Source organism: Channa argus, chromosome 10 (assembly GCF_033026475.1).
Source record: "Channa argus isolate prfri chromosome 10, Channa argus male v1.0, whole genome shotgun sequence".
In the NCBI taxonomy this organism is placed as follows: domain Eukaryota; kingdom Metazoa; phylum Chordata; class Actinopteri; order Anabantiformes; family Channidae; genus Channa; species Channa argus.
The window spans coordinates 16,543,936-16,558,062 of NC_090206.1; the positions used below are offsets into that span (position 1 = coordinate 16,543,936).

General features: G+C 44.7%; 2 protein-coding genes across 3 annotated transcripts in view; one reads left to right on the forward strand and one right to left on the reverse strand.

The window, feature by feature from the left end:
• Window positions 1–14,127, reverse strand: part of mrpl11 (mitochondrial ribosomal protein L11) — a 34,411-nt gene that overhangs the window by 3,092 nt on the left and 17,192 nt on the right. The window contains exon 3 of the mRNA XM_067519603.1: window positions 2,999–3,094. Within this exon, the coding sequence (XP_067375704.1) occupies window positions 2,999–3,094 (96 nt within the window). The remainder of the gene's footprint in view (window positions 1–2,998; window positions 3,095–14,127) is intronic.
• tmem265 (transmembrane protein 265) lies at window positions 5,999–13,862 on the forward strand. 2 transcript variants are annotated; one of them, XM_067519598.1, is made up of 2 exons: window positions 5,999–6,113; window positions 12,776–13,862. In XM_067519598.1, exons 1-2 carry the CDS (start codon window positions 6,056–6,058, stop codon window positions 13,846–13,848), a joined length of 1,131 nt encoding a protein of 376 aa, XP_067375699.1. In that variant the 5' UTR covers window positions 5,999–6,055; the 3' UTR covers window positions 13,849–13,862. The 2 variants fall into 2 exon arrangements, with proteins under 2 accessions (XP_067375699.1, XP_067375700.1); XM_067519599.1 differs by lacking the exon at window positions 5,999–6,113 and adding an exon at window positions 8,791–9,936.

Here is a 14,127-nt window from a genome sequence, read left to right on the forward strand (position 1 = left end):
GAACAAAAGCTGAGCTGCTTACCATAAAAAAACCAAACCCAACATGTGGACTGAGGCAGCCGTGCGCCTAACTGCTGACAGCAGGGTAGGTGGTTCAATCCTGGCTCCTCTTTTCCACATCTTTTCAATGAGGAAATCACTTAACCCCTATGTAAGTACAGCCTATTTACCACAAGCTAATAGTGAAAGAGGCTTTCATAAAAATAAGCTGTAATCCCAAAAACAATGTCCTACTCCCTTGAAAGTAATGCTGGCTCTATTTTCTAAAAGCAATTTATTTGGGCAAAATCAATTAGGAGTTGTTGTAGAAACCAAACCCACAAAGCACAAAAGAAATCTGAACTTTTACACAAGGTTACTAACAGTTTGTTACTGTTGCAAAATAAAGTTGAGATATTTTAATGCACTCTTATTTGAATATCAATTACCGGCTTTTATACGTTGTATTAACATGGTGCTAACATTTTCAGTCCATTATTCTCTCTTTTGCAGTTCTGTTTTTGTCTACCAAATCCTGAGGGAAATTGCTGAATCTTTGTCCGCTAAATACTCCACAACACTCACAAGCTAATTTCTCTTTGACTGCAGATTGAGCAGGCTAGAGGTTTGTAAAGGATTCTACCGCTGTTGCAAAAAGTCTACTAATAATGGCATTGACAGTGAACCAAATAAGTCAAATTGTCAGGTTTTGAAACCTAAACAATTGGCCAAAAGAGGGGAACACTGTCACCAAGAAAAACAACATTCACATTACAAAGTCCTGATCAGGAATGTAATGATGTAAAACTGACTTTATCTTTCAAGTAACCAAAGCCTAAACAAGGCATTTACATTATTTTGTCTACCCCTTGCTTGTTCAACTGTGTGCTGCTGCACATCTGCTCTCCAGCCTTGTTTGCTCGGCCCATCCTCCCCTCAGGACCAAAATAAAAATAACCTCTTTAGCCTCATGGGGTTCTGTGAGCCGCTTTTTAGCATTCAGATTTACTCCCTGGCTGGAGACTGACGTCACGTCTAATTTGACTTATAGACCCAATCAATAAATCATCTGATGAAAGTTTACTTTACCATTATTTCTCACATAAAACAAAAATGAAAACATAAACACCAAGCAACAAACTGTAGGGTGAGCTGAGAAGATACCACAAAGCAGGCGATTTGTCATCGGATTCATGTTATCTAACAGCAATGACCTTTCAACATCTGTGTAAAAGCTGTTGGTTGTAAAGGTCCAATGTCATTGTTGTTTCCTCCTCTATTTTATAAGATGAAACAAAAATATTTACTGCACTAGGCTTGTTCTGACAGCTAAAATGAGAAAGGGGAAAACACTAAGACAAAGAAAGAATGGAAGTTTGAGAACTATGGGAGCAGAAACCCCTTTAATAACATCTGAGGGGGAACTCAACATTTTGGCAAATAGGCTATCAGGTTGTGTCAACAGGGTGTCCGGTGTAAAAACTGTGCCAAATCAACATGCGGACAAATGATCCGCTGTGGTGACCCTGAATTCATGGGATAAGACCAAACGGACAAAAACAAAAAAGGCTGTCTGGTTTTAGGAGCGGGTGTTAATGTTTTTAGCTTAGCTTAGCATAAAGCCTAAAACAGGAAAGAGACTGGCACAAAATCTCGCTAAATCTAAAAATCCCTAATTATCACGTATGTATCTAGTTTGCCCAATCTGTTCACAAACAAGGCCCCAGCCACTCTTTGTCAAGAAATGCTTCCAGCAGGTAGGTCTCTGTCAAACCACAAGTTCACATTTTTAGCCTCCAACTTCGGAAGCATCAGTCTGTTAGGCAGAGGGACAACTATCTCAACAACCCTTTGATGCATAATCATGACCATAATCATATAAAACACGCATTCATTTTCATCTCAAGATGAACTTTAACAGTGTTGCTGATGCCCCTGGCCTCTCTTTTGCACCGTTATCAGATGGTTAAAACGTGTGTTCATTTTTGACTTGAGATCATACACCTGCAAAGTCCCTCAGCGCTAATAAAATGGCAGCATGTTAGGATGTTCGAGTTAGCCTTTGGCTGAAATCACCGTTGTGAGTGACTTGAGCCTCAGAAAGCTGTTAGCATAATTATAAACTGATAGTCTTATAACATGTCTGTGTATGAATTAAACAAGTGTTAAACATAATGTTAATTGGTGAGGTGCTAGCAGACTAATTTTCTTAAGCTCTGTTTTCCCATGTTTCCAGTCTTTATGCTAATCTAATTGCCTTCCGGCTCTTGCTCATTACACAGATATTACATCTTCTCTTCTTACCCTTCACAAGAAAGTGAATAAGTATATTTTACAAAATGTCAAACTGTTCCTTTAAAGTAAGATGAAAGGCATTATCAGATATGCCCAAAGCTAGGGACAAGCTTGAGGTTAAAGCCAGCTGAGACACACTTGCTTACGAGGACAAACACGCAGCAGGCACACTTTAAACTTGACACATTGAGTGTACAAAGTACAGTGTGCTCAGAACAAGCACAACACCAAAACCACCAGCAGATGGGAGTGATGGACAGCAGCAAGACATGAAAGTAGAGCGGTTTCTGGATATTGGATGACAAAATAAATTCAAGGATTAAAGCTTACATCACAAATGTCATTACCACCCAATTCACTGAGTTGAAAATGGACAAAACTCCTGATTTGAAGGCACGCACAGAAAAAGTGAGAGGGGTGTTGTTCGAGTCAAAAAATATGTGGTTGGATAAAATTAAAAATTACACGCTCACAACACCTCTTTTCTGAGTAATTCACATCTCTTGCATGCACTTAATGTTTTTTGACTCCTACTTCCTCGGGGTATTGCTTCATTAATGAATGCAAATGGAAAAGGCTTACTTCAGTGGTGGAGTTTGAATAATGAAAGTGCTCTATTAACGTTATGCAGCCGGTAGAATTACCCACGATCACGGTAGGAGAAAAGTGCTAAATGTAAAGTGTCAGCAACGGGTTGGGGGGACCAACAACGAGCTGTACAAACCTTCACGTGGACCTTGATTGGAAGTGGGATGCCCTCCTTCAGCTCCTTGGTTTTCTCATTGAAATCTTTGCAGAACTGCCCGATGGGGATTCCTCTCTGGATGGGAACAGAACGAAAAGAAAAAAAGAAAAAAGAGGTGATAACCACGTGAAAAATAGTGGAGAATCCGAGCATGCAAACATCAGCTGAATATCACTCATGTCACACTGTGCTGCCAGAATACAGATGGCTGAGCTGCTGTCAGTCAATCAATCCCTAAGCTTCAGAGAGGTCTGACTATATTCACATGCATGAACTGTTCATGGAGCAGGTGTGTGGCAGTACAAACACGTTATATGTGATGTACACAAAGTGTATTTGCTGTAACATTCTGGTGGGTAATTTTTACACATCTTACTAGTTATTCTTGTTATATTTACAGTGAGATGCATCTGTTTGCATGTGTGTGCGCAGTTCTCTGTTGTTCCAGTCAGTGTTTGTGTGTCCGTCACTCGATCTATGACTGAATGCATGTTGGTGCCCAGAGCCAGAGAAACGTAGTGATGAATGAGCCTCCCATTTTCCAGCTCCTGCGAGACCAACCAGAGCGAAAGCAAAATGGATGGGTGACATTAAGTCAACACCCGGCCAACGCTGCTCCTTTGCACCATTCCTCTTTGGAGATGAATTCAGAGGCAAAAAGTAATAAAGAATCTAATTATTACAGCTGAAATTTAAACTGCCCTTCGCCCGCTATACTTCCCAACGGCAACACACTGATTGAATTGTTGATTTCAGAAATGAGGGTTAGAAAAAATAAGATTTTAAACACAATTTAATGAACTCACATCCTGCATGATGGAGCACAGCCCTATAATAATGCATCTGATGAAAAGTTAGTCATCCTGAGACATTCTCCAATGACAGGACAGGAAAGACATTTATTGGAACCTAACGGAGCAGAAAGTTCTCTGAACGTCATCTCCACTAAAGGTGTCAAAAGAACCTGATAAATGCTAAACAGGGTCCTGATCTACACAACCCCATCACTTCATTAGAGGCTAAAACGTTCTCGTTACTCGTGGCCATTTCTGGGCATCCACTAACACAAAACAACAAACTGATTGAAAATTCGACACGTCACACGAGCCGAAGCAGGTTATTGTTTCAGAGCTGATGGGTGCAATTTGAATTACAATATCTCACTAATGAAATGAAACGCAGCTACGTCCCTAGAGCCCTAGCTAGGCTCTACCTTCCCTTCTCTCCCTTTGCGTGCTTATTAATAGAAATCCCATGTCAACTTTGCTACGTTCTACCCGTGCCCTTCCCTCCCTCTGCCTCCCATGAAACAACATAGGAAGGGTAAACAAGCAGGGAGGGAGCACCAAAGGAAAAGTCTAATTAAATATGGATAAATATAAAGACTGTGATGTTTGTGTGAGTCAATGCAAACCCTCAGGCTCTGCCTCTCACATTTAGCTCCTGATCCTTTTTTTCGGTTCAGCCTATGTTGGATAATGATCTCTCCCACAAACCTTAATGTCATGAAAGGGACTCCCTGACCAGCCAGAGATAATGCCTGATATTTCTAATATGCGCTTAAGCTCAGCCAGTGAGACATTATGCAGACAGAAGAGTAACTGTGCTAAAGATAGACAGAGATGAAGATTTTACAGGGCCTTTCCTGACCAGATAGTCTTTTGCTGCCAAGAAGGCTTGAACAAACATGGGGGGAAAAAGGATAAAGAGCTGCAAATAAGAGAAAAGACGGGCCTGAGGAAGAGAGACATAACCCACTCTGGGACACAAGACAGTTTGCCCTGAGCTCTGGTCACAATTAATTATGCACCAGAGACAGGTAATCATATTTTAATTAAGCTCTGTGGAACACAACAGTCCAGGCATCTGAAGATGACAGTGAGAGCAAGTTTTATTTTGGCCTTGGGTTATTTAATAGTTTAACTGCAATAATTACAGTGATAGGACCACGCTGGTAATTGCAATCGCCAGCTTTTAAATGTAGCAAAGGATTGGTGAGCCATGAAACCGAGGTTCAAGGTTGACTCTGCTGACTTCCCATGACATTTATTACAAGGGGAGAGAGAGAGAGAGAGAGAGAGAGAGAGAGAGAGAGAGAGAGAGAGACAGTGCGCGAGAGAGAGAGACAGTGCGCGAGAGAGAGAGACAGTGCGCGAGAGAGAGAGGCAGTGCGACAGAGAGACAGAGAGAGAGAGAGAGAGAGAGAGAGAGAGAGAGAGAGAGAGAGAGAGAGAGAGAGAGAGAGAGAGAGAGAGAGAGAGAGAGAGAGAGAGAGAGAGAGAGAGAATTGGAACACTAACATTTGTACCCTGGCCAAATCGCTAACCCCACTCACTGCATCTGAGCATCTAATCATCCTCGAGTCCGAGCTTCTGGATAAAGCCTCTCTCTTCCACCATGACTGATAAGAGCCGGGTGCTCTCCAGTATAAAATGGCTGCAGCCTATCACCCAAGGCGGGGCCTTCCATGCCAGCCATGGACGCAGACATTCAGCCACACATCTTCAAAGACTTTTGAGATCCTGGCCACTGGGATTAAACGCTAATCTACGAAGATATTTCTCGCCATCAAATCCAGTAGCGACAGTAGTGAATAATTGCTACATGATCCATTCAAGATCAGCAAGGCAGTCTTATTACTTATAATTATGGGAGCAATTAGGCATTTGCAATTAAACGCTGAGAAGTGTCCATTTGATTTGACCCTTCCACCATATTCTCTGCAGTCTTTTTTGACACTCCTTGCGTGTTAATGTGATTGGCCTTTCAGCTTCACTAACTCTTTTTAACAAGATGTAGCAATGGTGTGGCAGGATGGGATGGTGTGTGTGTGTGTGTGTGTGTGTGTGTGTGTGAGAAGGGGGACAGAGAGAAAGAGATGGGTGAGAGAGAGAGATGAGTAAGTGAGAGAGAGAGCGCGAGCGAGCAAGAGAGAGAGAGAGAACGCTGAGGTATATTAAAGTTGTCACAATGTGGCCAGTGATCGTGGTCAATATTTGAACAATGAAAGGGAGGTTTGTTTGACCGAGGTGAACGATGGGAAAGGAGAGAAGTAAAGAGAAGAGAAGACCACAGGAGGTCCTCATGAATATGGGTGAGTGTGTGTATGTTTATGTATGAATGCTTCGGCCTCCTTTCAATCTGACAAGACTATCAGTTGAAGAGTGGATGTGTGGGCATATTAAGCTGCCAAGGACTGCTGACGGTGAGGAGGTTTTCGCTGTGTGTGGTCGCAGGTGTCTCTGCATCTGAGAGACCAGGAGAAAAAGAAATGAGGGAAATAGGAAGAGAAGGAGAATGGAGGAGAGGAAGACATCGAGGGAGATGAGAAAGAGAGTAGGTCAAGAGAAGTACTGTGCTTATGGCAGCATGCAAAACATGGAGATAAACGACACAGATGCAAGAAAAGGCCTTGGGGCAGGAGGAAGGATTAATTGCCCTGGTATGCAAGGACACTGGATAAATTGCCCCTGGCGGTCGCCCCAGTGGAGGGCTGTGATACAGTGACGAAGGTGTTAGAGCGCAGAGAGGCTAGTGGGAAGCAAGGTTAATTAAACTCTTCAGTGTGAAACTCCCATATTCATTACCTTCATTACCTTGTTCATTTAATCTGTTCCAGTGTTGGCATTTTATCACATTCAGCTACATTGTAGAATCATACAGCTGATTAGGTTTCATGCTGAACCCCTCAGCTGCACAGGGGGTAACTGAGAGCGAGAGGCTGAACAGCGAGGCACTTTGGGTCCAACAGACACAGCCACACACTGCAAACAGCACAAAACAGAATGAGTTCACGGTGGGCATGCATTTTACTTGATTTTCCACCCTGGAATCAGTGGATTAATCCTAAAAGTGGAAAATGAAAACGATTTTCACCCCAGTCTCCAGTGAACTGTGCTGAGGCCAAAATACAGCCCGGCATAAAAGAGCTGAGGTGCGCTGCTCAAATGGGCATGAGCGCAGAATTGACGGAGCGAACCAAATTCAGAAACTCATTTTTATAACAACCAAAACAAGCCAGAACCTCTCAACAGTGTTTTTGCTGTCTGGATCTTTGCTTAAAATAGAAACAGCCTTCACTTTTTTTGTACCTGGCACGTGAAGATTTTGCTCTTTGAGGGTACAGTGAAAGCAGGCAAGCAGGCGATGGTGGAACAAAATGGATTGCATCGCAACAAAACATCCCATTTTCACCTCCATTAGGTCTCCCTAACAGTCTCGACAGTGTTGTGCTTTTTGCCACTTCACATGATTAATCACGTGTGGAGGCTGCAGCAGAAACACAGGAGCCTGAACTGCAGGCAGCTGAGGCTCAACGCTGGAGATCACTGAAAGAAAATCCTAACATATGCTGACAAGTGGAGGAGATACACTTAAAAAAGGGAATCAAGAAACTGCAACAAAACCAACCAGTGATGCCATTTTAACAAAGCTTTTGCTGTTTGTGGAGTGTTCAGAGAGACGAGGGGGAATTCTTCACTGCCATTTAAAGGAGAACTCTACTGATTTCACACAAAGTCTGCTTACACGGTGTAGGAGGAACTACTGCATATATGGAAAAGCTTTTGTACCACCCATTTTCGCTCCAGAGGGAGCTGTGCAAAGTCTGATAAACTCCTTTGCGTGACGTTACTTGAGTCAACATCGGCTGGGACCAAAGGCGACAAGTTTGAAAATGAAAGGAAATCTGGGGGGAGGTGAACCTCTGTAGCTGCTCCTCACTCAGCTTGATGCTCGAAGGCTCGAGGCAACATTACCCGCCACGAGCGTCTTAGACATTAATCTCAGACTGAGCTGTTGGCAGTTGGGTTGCATTGTGGGTAATGTAGGCAGCAGATTTAGACAAAGAAGAAGAATCTTTGGAAGTAAAGAGGAAAAACACTGCACTGACTTTTTTGTTTTTTAATGTCCATCATGATTGGGACAATGTTAAAAGTGCAATGTTCAGTGAGGGGAATAGTCTGAACTGCACCCTGTAAGAGCAAAGAGAAGGAAGGTGCAGAGATAAGAGGCCTCCAAGTTTGTGGAAGTCAGCCTCAGGCCTGATGAGGAGCACAGCTCACTGTTGACGCCTTTAGCATTCTTGGATACGCTCTAACCCCATATGTCCTTCCAAACTTCTCCAATCATGTCTTAACCAAAAGTGATGACTGCACAGTACTGTGGACACACTGCCCGCCTGGCTGCCCCTCGCCGTCCTCTGCATTTCTCACTGTCCTTTTTCCTGCCTCTCTCCCTACACTGAAAGGCAGTGTGCAGAGTGACCTTCAACCACACCCACAGGGAACAAAAAAAGAAAAAGAGGGGAATAGTAGCAGAATGGAGGAGAGAATGAGATAAACACAAGAGGGGTGAGACAAAGGCAAGAGAGAGAAGAGGATGAATGGAGAAGAACATAAAAAAAATCCCACTCTGAAGTGAGGAAAATGGAAAATCTCTCCTGTCTTGGAAGCCAGCAGAGCGCAGAGCTGAATCTGACAAGAAAGATGAGTCTCCATCCTCTCTCTCACCAGTCTGATTAAACCTATCGCACTGAAATGAACCCAGCACACTGAGAGCAACAGTCAGAGGGGAGCTGAGGACTTTGTGCCTATGACAAAGGTGCAGACTGGAATGTCGACAGATTCACTTGAAGGAGCAAAACCTTAAGGACAAGGCGATTCTGTGAAATTCCTGAGAACCACATCTGTGGCTGAAAAAGAACCTAAAAATGTAGCTCTTGAAGGAAGTGAGTGGTCAGTTTAAAAAAAAAGTTCCAAAAGGCTCGTTTTTTTAACCAGATCGTACTCAGAAATTCCCAATCCGTTTGTTTAAGTCTGTGGTAAGCTGGCTCTAATGAGTTAATTTACAACAGAGGAACGATTTCCTTGTGCGACTAAGACTGTAAGTAGACAGACGGAGGACTAATTAAAGTTGTAACATCTGCCTTCTGAGCTCTAAACGTGTCCACGGGCTACAAGTCGCCTTCGCTCCACTTCCTTCGCTCTTATTTCCAGTGAGGAAGGGTAAACAAGGCATCAGCCTGCTCCTCAACAATGCAACTAATCTTCTGCAAGTGGCATCATCATGATTACCATAACCAATGAGTATACTGTAACTGGGTGCTTTCAAATATTTATAGGCTCTTCTTCCTGCTAAACTTCCACAGCTGATGGCTGAGCAGAGGATGAGAAACTCAGTGGGGTGGGAGGTCTGGACTGGAGCACGTAACCTGCTTACAAATGAACACCACAACCAAACTCGGACAGCGTGAGTGAGTTTCTCCTCGCCCTCCTCCCGCTGTTGCACCGCTCTTCCTCCCCTCTCCCCATCTTCTCGCTAGGATCGGGCTGCGGGCTCCACTTTAACGATTCCTCGTCGCCACCGACGCTGCTTCTGCTCCACTTCTGTTCGACTTCCCGGCTCCTCCGCACAGCCGGAACCCGACCGAGCAGCGGCAGCAGCTGCGAGAGCAGCCCTGCTCGGTTCTCCGCTACTGCTGTATCAAAAGATAAACCGACAGCAGCAGCAGACCCCGACACTGCGGGAGGTGACAGATCTAAATTCAGATCCAGATCGCGCCTCTGCAATAGCCAGGGAGCCAGCAGGGGGATGTCTGCTATGCCTGATCTGCACGGAGGAAAAAATCTTGACAAGTCCGAGCCGTTTTTTTCGTTCCCACAAACTCGTGTTTGCTTGGTGTGGCAGCGGCGCTGACTTTCCCCTCCAGCAGCCTCACGATGAGCCTTCTTCCGGAGCCTGACTGCGTACGAACACCCGAACTGAGAGAATAAGAGTTTCCCACCGAGCCCGGCTCATCAGCGACAATAAAAGACACTTTATTGGACACAGACAGCGCTTCCACTCGGAAGAAAACATACTACAGGCTGTAAATTACGCCAGGAGGATCGAGCCCAAGTGCAAGACGAATGGTTTGGGTAAATAAAGCTTCACTTTACTACCAGCCGTGCACGGAGAAACCCACAGTAACAACAGCTAATGGGTAGTTATGAAAAAAGGTGTTGAATATAAGCTATTTAATAGATATTGTTACATTTCCAGCAGGTGCACAACTGCACTGCATGCTGGGCAGCTAATGATTATTACTATATACACATATAAGGAAAAAAAAAAACGTGCTAACTGTAAAATATGCCACAGGACTCTCAGGCAACATTTGGGCTGCTATACCTGATAAATCAACAGATGTTTCAATTTTGTGCCTTTAAGCCTGAGAGGGGATTTATTCAGTAGTGCATTATCAGGGACTGCACACTGCCTGCTTCTCTATTAATTAATTAGTTTGCACATAATGGAATAGATGTTGTACTGATGCCCTTGGTGCTCCAGTGCCACCTGTGATAATTTGTGAAGGATGGTGTCTTTGATGTAATTCTGTGAGAGGTGTTTATGGAGATAAACTGTGGGTGTAGACAAATTAATCTCTGCTCTACATGGATTTCTGCCCGCCTGGAAATCACCCACTATTAATATAAAACAAATTCATGTGGCAACCCCACCCACCCCCTGCTTTATCTTTGTCTGTTGCAAAGAATTTAAGAGCTTTTTTGGATGATTACTTAGTCACTAGTGCACATGGAGTGGGAGCCATGTGCACTAGTGTCACATTTGATAAAGACGAGAGGTGGAAATTATTTTCAATGCAAAAGATAACACAGGCTTAAGAATGGAAAAACATAAAACTGAATTAATTTTTCACCCACACACTATTACATGTCATTACTCATGCTTACAGCAAAATAGGTTGCCTCACCTTGTCAGCAGCAGTGTCACTCCCCAGACAGGGGGATGATGAATTTGGTCATTATTGATGAGCTGAGTGGACACACGGGCTGTCATCCCAGTCCCTCACTCACAGCAGAATAAATTACACAGTGTTGACGGGGAGTCAAAACACAAACACAGGCTGACAGGGAGATTTCCAGGGTGGAATTTAAGGCGCAGGTGGAATAACTTAAGAGGCACGACCTCTTTAGAGAAAAAGCCAGCTGCAAACTTCTCCGTCCCTCCCCCTCTTGCATCACTGCAAAGTGGGTTTGTTCCCCAGAAAAGAAAACCAAATTTAAATTCCAATATCCTCTCAATCTGCAGCTTTGTGAAATTCTTTCAATTCACTTTCAATTTTGGAATGATAATCAAGTTGAAGCTTGTGGTGAGACAAAAGGCTTCATAGACAATCAGATATTCCGAATGCTGGCATGATCTGCGCCTGTCCTCCCACTATGCCTGCGAGGGGATTAATCAATTGAGATCGCTCCTTTCCTCATCTCTTTGATTCATCTGTTTCAGAACAAACCCTAATGTGCGTGATATTTCAATACCTCCGGTGATGAATACATTCGGATTCATCCAGGCCAAGCTGGCTCATGAAATCCATGTCTTCATATAAGTGGGTGGAAGTCACTCTATCTGCATTTGAGTCTTTTCCTCTTCATCACTTTCACCCCCTCTTCCCCTGAGCTTATTTATGAACTATTACCATCATGCAGTAACACTTTATTAGGCATGTAGACAGCAAAAAGGCCTATTAATCTCTCACTTGCAGTCTTCTTATGCTCATTCTCCTTCTCCACACACACACACAGACACACTAAACCCCTTTTTACCCAGTGGAGTTCCTCAGCCCTCTTCTATGATTCAGACAACACAGAGGAGATGGTAGAGCTCCCGTTAGTCTTAAAGCGAGGGAAGTGATGTGTCTTCCATCGGCAAGATATCAATACACATTTTTCAGTGGTGCACTTTTTCCAGAGGCCGCAATCATGCCGACAGTCCCTCGCTCAATCACACTCAACTGTTACCATTACGACACATCAGAGCTGGTAATGATTTTATATTATAATGTCATCGATCCAGTTGAGGGGTTGACACCCCTGAGTGGTGCTGAGCAGATAACAGACAGTCCAGCGGTCTCCACTGTGCTTTTCAGCTAAATACGACAAAGAGATGGTTCTATTATTATTTCTCACGCTGAGATCAATACTGAGGTTTATGCTGTCGGTGGCTGAGATATGAGCCAAAAAGAAAAGCATGAACTTCACATTGAGCCAAATTAGCATTAACTGCATGCACTCATCCAGACGCACACATTGTGTACACAAAGACACGAGTCAAACGCATCTCTAAACAAATAGCAAGTTATCAATATTCATCTGAAATAAGAGGGGAACTTACAATGATTAAAGGCTGCAGTGCAGTATGAGAATAAGCAAGGCGGGCTATAGAGGCATAGAAAAAGCTCTGACAGGGCACCTAGCTGTGCCTCAATACAATTAATTAATAATAAATAAGCTCAGTACAAAAAAAAAAAAAAAAAAAAGAGCAGAAACTAAAAAAGCAAAGAGAAAAACAGCAAAGAACTTGGAAAACCATCAAATCAAAAAGAAACAATGTTAGGACCTTCATGGAAAGTGAAGACTATTTATTTCAAAGAGTCACTGAGATACAAAAAAGAAACAATAACAACAATTTAACAGGCTTCTCAGCTTGAGCAGCCAGAGTAGATGTAGCTCTGGCTGAAGATGAAGGGGGCCAACTGCTTACTCGGCAGCCAGTGTCTCTAACCATAGCAACAGGAATCAAACTATTTTACATTTGGTTTTGAGTTAATGCTGGGGGGTAAAAAAAAGTTCTTTTTCTGCAAATGTGTCGTTTAACTGAGGACAGATGGCAGTGAGTGAGGCCATGTGAGCAGAGACTGAATCCTGCCGATGTAACAGAGTTCCCACGCTGCATCTGTGTGTATGTTTCTTTCAGGCATGGTGCCCACGCCCCAGGTGTGCGTATCAACCCTGGTCACAGTGAGCACAATGGCAGTGGTGGACCTCTACCTGCTGGAGCAGAGCATGCTGGGGGCTCGTGGTCTTCCAGGACCCGGTATTTGGCAGTGTGCAGCAGTGTTGCTAGGTGACGTGGGCTTCCTGCTGGCACTGCGCTTCGTATCGGCCGGAGTGGTGTCAGAGGCACGATCGCCACGGCGTGGTTTTGCCAACGCCTTCTGGTTCCTGTTCCTGTCACTGCTCCAGCTCAAGCTCTTCTTCGTCTGCCATAACTACCGGCAGGAGCGTCGGCCGCCTGACCCGCTCGCCAGGAAGACCCTCACCCTGTTGCTGTCCATCTGCCTGCCCTCCCTGTTCCTCATCCTGACAGGAGCGGACCACATGACCCCGCAGCGCAGAAAGCAGGAGGTGAGAGGCCGGCTGCTATGGGTCGTAGTGGACCTGCTAGATGTGCTGGATCTGCAGGCAGGTCTATGGGAAGCCCAGGGAGGGGCTGCAGCGGGGACTGGAGGGGTCCTCGAGCAGAAGTTGCCCATCTGGGCCGAGGGTCTGGTGTTCTTTTACTGCTATGCTCTCCTGCTGCTGCTGCCCTGTGTGGCCCTCACAGAGCTGGGTGCCACAGGGCTCCCAGGACAGAGGGGACCCCGTAGAGAGGCTCTGTACCCATGGCTCAGCTTGGTCACAATCAATATCTTCACCCTGGCCCTGAGGGGCACAGGCATGCTGTGGTACAGGGACCCACGTGTGTCCACCGTGTTCCTGGGGAAAAACCTGCTGGCTCTGGGTGTGAAGCTGAGCTCAGCCTGGGAGAGACACAAGCAGGAGCACACTGCTGGAGGAGCTGACACTGTGTCCGGAGCAGAACCAAGAGACTCCACGCTGCCAATCCAGAGCTCAGAGCAGGGAGAGGGCCAGGGCCAGGCCCAGGGGAAAGGTCCTCCTTCTCATTATCACACACTGTCTCGCTCCCAAAGTCACACTGTCTCACATGTCAGCATGGAGCCCACGGAGACACCCTTAGGACCCTCTTTCATATCCCATGAACTCTAGAGAATTACCCTGAACATGTACACACACACACAAAAAAAAAACACCCCACAGACCAGCCAAGCCACTATGACATCCAACAAGATAACTTGTGAATTGTGATGGAGAGCTGTGGAAATCCATTTGGCAAGCTCAGCTTTCTGTACATTTTCTTGTGCTAAGAATAGCTGCAAAAGTACTGCTGTGGTTTGTGGGAGTGCGTTTTTAAATTGGACACAGTGAACACATCTATCAGACTGTAAAGAATATTACAGATATGTATGTCGAAATATCGTCATGTTT

Bases quoted from the DNA above. Each gene is read 5' to 3' on its own strand.
- tmem265 (XM_067519598.1), top strand. From the start codon at position 6,056: ATGGGAAAGGAGAGAAGTAAAGAGAAGAGAAGACCACAGGAGGTCCTC. The intron at 6,114-12,775 runs GTGAGTGTGTGT...TGTTTCTTTCAG, and splicing joins GGAGGTCCTCATGAATATGG to GCATGGTGCCCACGCCCCAG.